Source organism: Callorhinus ursinus, unplaced genomic scaffold, assembly GCF_003265705.2.
Source record: "Callorhinus ursinus isolate GAN/ISIS: 27379988/994484 unplaced genomic scaffold, GSC_fseal_2.0 scaffold64, whole genome shotgun sequence".
NCBI classification, from domain to species: Eukaryota; Metazoa; Chordata; class Mammalia; order Carnivora; family Otariidae; genus Callorhinus; species Callorhinus ursinus.
The window spans coordinates 1,696,362-1,705,112 of record NW_027397126.1 but is presented as its reverse complement, the minus strand read 5'-3'; the positions used below and the strand labels follow the sequence as shown (position 1 = coordinate 1,705,112).

General features: G+C 41.2%; 1 protein-coding gene across 1 annotated transcript; it reads left to right on the top strand.

Annotated features, from left to right (window-relative positions):
- The first annotated feature begins 460 nt into the window (after nucleotides 1–460).
- Nucleotides 461–1,041, top strand: LOC112815533 (large ribosomal subunit protein uL11-like). The gene has a single exon (XM_073885644.1). The coding sequence runs from the start codon at nucleotides 541–543 to the stop codon at nucleotides 1,024–1,026; it is 486 nt and encodes a 161-aa protein (XP_073741745.1). The 5' UTR covers nucleotides 461–540; the 3' UTR covers nucleotides 1,027–1,041.
- The last annotated feature ends 7,710 nt before the right edge of the window (nucleotides 1,042–8,751 follow it).

Sequence of the window (8,751 nt, the reverse complement as noted above, 5' to 3'; positions counted from 1 at the left end):
TGCATCTTCCATTAGCACCTTAGCAGGTCAATGGGCTGAAGTCAGAGTTCTAAGAGTGGAAGAACCCATTCTTCTGGACACTTGCTATTAGGGTAAAATCTCTTTCTTCTTTAAATATGGGCTTCAACTTTCCATGTTGGCAGAAGTAGCAGCCAGTGTGATGTAAAGAGGTGTTTATTAATATAATCGCATCCTCTTTTTGTGCCGTTCTTTCATTCATTCATTTATTCAGTCGTTTAGTTGTTGGGCACCTGCCACGTTTACCGAGGGTTCTAGAGGGGAGGGGTGTTGGGGGATGGGTTAGCCGGTGATGGGTATTAAGGAGGGCACGTACTGCAGGGAGCACTGGGTGTTATACGCAAACAAGGAATCGTGGAACACTACATCAAAAACTAATGACGTAATGGATGGTGATTAATCTAACATAATAAAATAAAAAATATATATATAATTCTTTTGGCTTTCGGCTCGGGGAGGCAAAGGTGCAACTTTCTTCGGTCGTCCCGAATCCGGGTTCATCCGACACCAGCCACCTCCGCCATGCCGCCTAAGTTCGACCCCAACGAGATCAAAGTCGTGTACCTGAGGTGCACCGGTGGTGAAGTCGGTGCCACGTCTGCCCTGGTCCCGAACATAGGTCCACTGGATCTGTCTCCAAAAAAGGTTGGTGGTGACATCGCCAAGGCAACCGGTGATTGGAAGGGTCTAAGGATTACGGTGAAACTGACCATTCAGAACAGACAGGCCCAGATTGAAGTGGTACCTTCTGCCTCTGCCCTGATTATCAAAGCCCTCAAGGAACCACCAAGAGACAGAAAGAAGCAGAAAAACGTTAAGCACAGTGGAAATATCACTTTTGATGAGATTGTCAATATTGCCCGACAGATGCGACACCGATCTTTAGCCAGAGAACTCTCTGGAACCATTAAAGAGATCCTGGGGACTGCCCAGTCTGTGGGCTGCAATGTAGATGGCCGCCGCCCTCATGACATCATAGATGACATCAACAGTGGCGCGCTGGAATGACCGGCTAGTTAACTACAAAGGAAAATGTTTCAATAAAGGATCATTTGACAACCAAAACAAAACAAAAAAATATATATATATATAATTGACTTCAAAAGACTCTCAAGAATTGGCTAAGCAGAGAGACCACATGTATAGGCAAGTTTATAACTGAATTCATTCAACATACTTTTACTGAGCACCTACTACACGCCAGGCCCTGGACTAGGCACTAGGAATATTGACACAATCCCTGTAGTTTTGAAGCATGGGAGTGACAAGAACAGATTGGTGTAATCATTGAAAATGAAGAGGAAAGAGGAGAAAGAAGTGGGGAGTCAGATCATGCAAGCCATGCTTTATGCTACAGCGAGAAAGCAACCACAGAAGGGTATAACCAAGACAGTAGTATGATCAAATTAGTGTTTTTAGAAAAATCACCCTGACACCATTAAAGAAGAGATAATGGAAGGAGTCAAAGAAACTGGTTAGGAGGCTGATGAAAGATACTGAGGCTCTCAACAAGGGGAATGAGAGCTGGGATGGAAGAGCATGGATAAAGTCAAGTAATATTTAGGAGAGAGTCAGCAGAACGTGGTGACTGATTGGACCTGAGAATTGGAGAGACACGACAGATCTGCGGGATGTGGAATTCACATAGACTCACTGAACAGTAGAGGAAAACATAGATATTATCCAGCTTAATGCTCTCATTTTTATCCATAAGGAAACTGGAAGTCTAAAATAGTTGACTGACTTGTTCAAGTCAACCAATCTATTTTATGGTGATGTAGGGCCCAAGACCAAGATCTCGTAGCTCACAATGAAGCAGTTTTTCAATGAATTTAACATATCATCTAGGTTGATATAAAAGTATTAATTAAGTTTAGAATCCCCCAAGGCTGAAAACTAATCTCAAAATTATTTGAATGTTCCCCCATACTTTCCTTGCTTTTCTACTTCCACCACATTTGATCTAAAATTTCTGCTCTCTCCAGCCTCTTTCAGGCTCTGAAAAGATAAGAACTTCCAAAGTGTGGCAGTATGGCAACCTCATGATACTGTGACTGAAACACAAATGCTTTATGTAGATACTTATTTTGTAATTAAAATCTGAGGATAATAGCACAGAAATATCAAAAAATACATAGTAATGAGATGAGATACATCCTTAGAAAATCATTTTTTCCCTCCCTGGGTCTCAATTTCTAACTGTAAAATAAAGAAAGATTTATTAACTGCAGAGATAAATAATGTTGGAAGGCCATGAACCCTGAAATGTAGCAATTCAAAAATGTTTGTGGATCAACCATCTCTTTGCTAAATATAAAACTGTTACATTACTTACCTCTCAAACACTCCTAGTTTGATTCTAGATTGTTAATAATAGCACCACCTCAGAAGAAGCTCCAGTGAGAAATTAACAACAAACGTGAGTCTACATATCTCTGCCCAGCGACAGTGTCAACCCTGGCTGCTCACACTGACACTTTAATGCGCGGCTTCCTATGCACTTCCAATGTCTTCTCAAACACAACTGTATCATCTACTGCACAAGCACTTTGAGATAGCACTTAGTCTCAATCGCTTTTGCAAGGGGGGCCACGAAGTCCAAGAGACTCTGAATCTTCCTCTTTAATTTAAAAAACAGTATTTGGCACCCGAGACTTGTTTTCTCCCTACCTCTCTGTACTGTCTGGTGCCTAACCCCGAGACTGCTGGCTGGCTCCCCAGCAGACAGCCTAGTGCATCAAAATTACGCTGTAAAAGGTGGTCAATAGGGGCACCTGTGTGGCTCAGTCGGTTAAGCGTCTGCTTTCAGCTTGGGTCGTGATCCCAGAGTCCTGGGCTTGAGTCCCAAATCGGGCTCCCTGCTCACCAGGGAGCCTGCTTCTCCCTCTGCCTCTGCTGCTCCCCCTGCTTGTGAGCTCTCTCTCTCTCTCTCTCTCTCTCTCTCTCTCTCTGTCAAATAAATAAATAAAAATCTTAAAATCAAATAAAAGGTGGTCAATAGTTGAAAAGAAAGGTATATTTATATAATAGAGATAGTATTTGTGAAAATATTGAAATGATATATATTTTATTCTTCAGAAATATTTTCCTGTGGCTCCTCACCCACTGGATCAATGTGGCAGGATGAGGTGGGGGTGAAGATGGGAGCTTCCAGTACAACCTAGAACAAAGAAGTCTTTGCTCAGCTTGGATTTCAAACTAAATTCTTCTAAGTCCTTAGCAAGACAATGAACTTGAAAGCCAGGTTCATTGGAGGGTTTCTAAATCTCCTTTTAAATTCCATTATATAGCAAAAGTTAAACTTACGGCTCTGAGAATAGAGACTTATTATTAACCACAATGTAAAAGAACATGAAGGATATGTCATATAATGGATTTGCCACCCAGGAAGGGGAACGTCCTTCCTGTACTGAGGGGAAGAGTTGGTGGCGAGGAGCATACATTTTGGGCAGATGAAAGTAGGGAGAAGATGCCTCATCCCCAAGTAGGCCAAACAAAAGGAACCCTAAATATATTGAGAGAATCTTGAACATCCTGGTGGTAGTCTACTTTCATGGCCATGTGCTAATACAGAGTGATTATGATATACTAGAAACATTAAGTGTGGCAAGCATCAGCAGGAGAGACATCTATGTAGATGGTTTGGAGAACACTGCCAGTGGTCCAAAGCCTGTGAGTGGTGGGGGATGGGAGACACTGAGAGAACCAATGAGCCAGGACAAGTCTGGTGCAGGACGAGGAGGTTCAGAGAACTCAAGATCAAAGGGGCCCTGGATTATCCCAGTGGATAATACAGGGAAACAGCCCCTCTACAGCAGGCATTAGCACTGGATGCTACATCACTCAGAAGGATGCAGAATATTCCCGAAAAAAACCCGTAAGTTCCTTCTGTCCCACTGCTGCTGCCATCATAGGTAGGCCCTCCTCTGCACGCAGACGTCACTGTGGGGAAAAGGGAACGGGAAAACCCCCCTGATGCAGCCCTGAGCGAGGGAGTCTGAACATTGCAGGGAATGACTACCTAAAAGAGAGCCTTAAATGAGAAACTCGGTTGCCTACAGTGGTAAAAGTTTTCCATCATCAACAAGATTGGAGACACCAGAGCAAGATGAAGTAAGTTTTAGGTAATACCAAATGTTACATATGGAGCCCATTTGTCTTTTCAATTTCGATCCTATTATATTGGCTCGTAGAAGAAATGATTAATCTTCCCTCTAACACAAAACTACTGCCACATCCCAAAGTGAAGCCAGGATCCTCAAGGTTCTTGCAAAGCATCTTAAGAATGGAGCTGGACTCATGGGGAGAACAGAACCTGCATTTCCTTATTGCCAGTTTAGTGATCTCTCCTCCTTTCCCCACTAACATAATTATTCAACGCAGCTTTGAATACAGATAATGTAAGGCACAATTTGGTTGACAACCAAATGTTTTAATGACATTAAAACATCCAAGTTTAATTTCAGCCATGACCAAATCTACTGACTCTCCTCTCCTCTCCTAATAAAAATAGATTAGATAACCAGCTAGGTTGAAAGAGCCGAACTGGTTTGCCTATTGGCTGGTTGTAGCAAGCAGTAGAGCTCCTCACTAACTGCTGTGCTGATTGACAGGGGCCTCTGAAACAACAGAAGAATATGCCAAACAACACCCTTTTTGAATCGAACTCAAAACTCCAGAAAGGCTTTCATGCAGCCATGGCTGGCTGGTGTCTTCTTTGATGTGATAAAATTTCAGTCATTTTCAGCTGGAGTTATAATTGCTATGTATGGGGAGGGGTTAGGGGCTGACTATCCACTATGATTTTATTATTCTTTCAATTCAGTAATAATATAATAACTTAGAGATTTAACAGCTCAGATAAAGAATAGTGGCCTATTGAGAAACTTTAGTATTTCGCTTTTGACAGGACGTTCTTTCAGACATTTCTTCTGGGGGTTAAAAAAAAAACCCTATTTGGGTTATTTGCATAAGAATATATTTTATTGTAATGTGTCTAGGATTTCCATAGCGGAAAATCCAGGAAAATGAACGGCATATTATCATTACAAACAATGATATTTAGAATTAGAACAGAAAGTCCTTGGTCATTTTTCAACCTGCCAACCAAATCAATGCTGAGAGAAAACTGTGTGTGTGTGTGTGTGTGTGTGTGTGTGTGTGTGTGTGTGTGTGTACTTATGCACAAGCCTGTGGGCTGATGAGAGCGTCTTACAGAGATATGGATTTATAATTTGCGACCAGCAAGGGTAGCACTTTAAATGGCACTAAGTTAGCTAGGGAGCAGTGGCAGGAGGAAAGGGTCATAAACTCTAGCGCAAGTGTATGGAATGTTTCACTTTTGTGTACATTTTTCAATCTTAAAACAGATTTACTCAGGATTTAAGACTTTATTAAGGTCAAAAGGATTACATTAAGTTCATAGACACGTTTGTTTTATTAATTGAGTCATAAGTTCTGGCCATCTGCAAACACGTTTGAAAACAGGCATCAGATGGTTTCCATTGCCATAATAGATCAGAAAATCTGCCAGTAAGTCTGTTTGCAGCTCTTAAAAGCTGTTGAACAAAAATGTGTTTTGAACTATCGACAATTACCTGAGAAAACAACTGGATTCTGTAAGTCGATTTGTTTATATTCCCAATACACTCGCTCTCACCCCACTTCCTACACTCTTGGCCTGAGCCGCCCACTCCAGGGCATCAGAGGTGATCTTGCTCGAAAACATTTCCCTCTTCGCCCTCATTAAGATGGTATATCAAGAGGAGTGCTAACAAGTTTTTCTAAGGACTTACTATTGATAGAGAGGGGAAAACAGTGAATCTAGAAAAGGAAAAAACGAGTTGGGTTTTTACTAAATCACATGCGAAAGAGTATGTAAAAAAATATAAGGCATCCTAGATTTAAAAAAAACATCACCATTACATTCGAAATCCCTAGATTTAAGAAATATTACCATTACATTGGAAATCCCCTGTTAGCACCTTCGCGAATCTATGTCCTTGTCTCTGCCCCCAGAGGTAAAAAGACTGTCCTGAATCTTGTGTTTATCTCCCACTTGCTTTTCTTTTTAGTATTTACTATATGTGTTTGTATCCCTCAACAACATATTGTTGAGTTTTCCATGGTTTGAACTCTATAAAATGAAATAATAACTTCATGTGCTCTCCTGCAACCCTTTCTTCTTAATATGTTCCCAACATCTGTCCACGATGTGGCATGTCATTTGAGCTAGCCACTTGGTTTTTTCCTCAGCTTTACTGAATATAATTGACATATAATATTGTGCGAGCTTAAGGTATCCAGTGTGATAATTTGATACACATACATATTGCCAAATATTTTCCCAAAGATTAGTTAACACAGCCTTCACCTCACGTAATGACCATTGTGGTGGTGGTGGTGTTGTTATAGTGAGAACATCAGGCACTACTCTCATAGCGACTTTCAAGGCTACAATACCGTATTGGTAACTACAGTCACCATGCTGTATGTTGCATCCCCAGAATTTGTAACTTCTTATAACTGAGTTCGTACCACCTCTTGAGCAAACTTTCCCCATTTCCCCAGCCCTCAGCCCCTGGCAACCACCATTCTCTTCCCTGTTTCTGTAAGTTCGATGCGTTCAGATTCCGCATGTAGTGAGATCATACAGTATTGCTTTCTCTGTCTCACTTATTTCACCTGGCATAATGCCCTCCGTGCCCATCCATCTCGTCACGGGTGGCAGGGTCTCCTTCTTTTTTATGGTTGAACAGTATTCCATTCTACACACACACACACACACACACACACACACACACACACACACACACACACACACACATTTTCTTTACCCATTCATTTATCTATGGACATTTAGGCTGTTTCCACGTCTTGGCTACCGTAAATAATGCTGCAATGACGATGAGAGTACAGGTACCTCTTTGAGGTCCCGATTTCATCTCCTTTGTATAAACACCCAGAAGTGGGATCGCTGGATTATGTGGGAGTTCTATTTTTAATTTTTTGAGGAACCTCCATACTGTTTTTCATAGCTGTTGCACCGATTTACAATATATAAAAGATTTTAAATGAGGAAAATGCTTAGCAGATCAAATATGGGGTTTTAGTAAACTGGATATTTTGGGATTTTAAAGTAGTCCATTACAGATGAGGGAAGGTTACTTTTTGCGGTCATTAAAACAACCAGTTAGGGGCACCTGGGTGGCTCAGTCGTTAAGCGTCTGCCTTCGGCTCGGGTCATGATCCCAGGGGCCTGGGACGGAGCCCCGCATCGGGCTCTCTGCCCAGCAGGGAGCTTGCTTCTCTCTCTCTCTACCACTTGTGCTCTCTCCCACGCGTGCCCTCTCTCTCTCTCTCAAATGAATAATCTTTAAAATCAATCAATCAGTTAAACAGTTTAAAAGAAACCAACGAGTCCACTTTACAATTCACCACTGTGCCATTATGAAGTCATGGCCTCTGCCAGCAAATATGTTTTAAGGTTTCACCCCCATAATGTCACTAGTATTTGGCTAAGACATTCCTAGCTGTCCTTTAATCTTCTGACCTATGCTTGGTTTTCACAGTGATACTCACTATGGCAGGTTTTTTTCTTCCTAATTCCTCTGAGTACTTACCGTGTGCCCAACATTGTGCTATAGGTTTTAACTGTATCCTCATGCTATCCCTTAAAGCAAATACTGTTACTAGTCTCATTTTTTCAAATAAGGAAACAGGCTGAGAATGCCTAGGGACTATATGTCATTTATCTTAAGAACACACTTCACATTTCTGAAATCAGGATGCATCTTGTAGCCAATGGTGTCTTACAATCACTGTTGCCCAGACAATAGCCAGGCAGAGTAGCTATTACCTGTGCGTGCGTGTACTTGGTCATACTTGTTGATATGGTTGTCAAGTCACTTGTATTTATGTATAACGTTAGTACTTAACGTGGTGAGTTTTATTGACATTTTAAATGTTTTCAAGACTGCTTGCTCTGAATGGACATTGCAAAGAAAAGGTACTGTGCAGGCTGAAAGCACTGGAAACAGGACGGGAGGGTGGCAACTGGATATTAGTAAAACAAATATATGTATCATCAGAGGAATGTATATAATTCCTGATTTTCTTGCAAAGTGGCATTTAAATGATTTACAGGACCTATGGAAGAAAGATGCCCACAAAAAGAAAACTTTGTTATATTCTTTTACCAATATAGCCAAAAGGATTGCCAAACCAAGCAACTGAAGGCAAGAGAAACTGTCAGATCCCTCCACCCAAAAATGCAAGAAATCTCAAGGCATACAATGACAGCCAACTCACACACTGCACAGCAGTGGGATGGGATTATGGGATTATGTCACTGTTTAATTGGAAATTTCTTTTTTATTGGTACGTAGAATAATGATGTGTCACAGAATTGATGACATCTTAGATTTGATGGCATCAGGTACCTTGCCCAGGGTCACACAAGTAGTAAGTATAAGGGGAGAGGCTTACATAGCAGGCCTGTGCTCTTAACCAGGAGGCTTTAGTGGGCCTTGTTTGATTTTTTAACTTCTCTTCTACCTTTTAACAAGCCCATAAGTATTTCTTTTAAACTAAATATGACTTGTGTTTTGTATTTTTTTACAAGTTCATGACCATCTTGAGGATAATTGTAGACTCCTTGGGAACAGCATCCAAAAGAAAGTCAAGAATCACTCAAATTAAGGAAAGCATCAAATAATCAGAAGAGGGGCTCAC

What these genes read in the sequence shown, in the direction of transcription:
- LOC112815533 (XM_073885644.1), top strand. Translation starts at nt 541, where the DNA reads ATGCCGCCTAAGTTCGACCCCAACGAGATCAAAGTCGTGTACCTGAGG.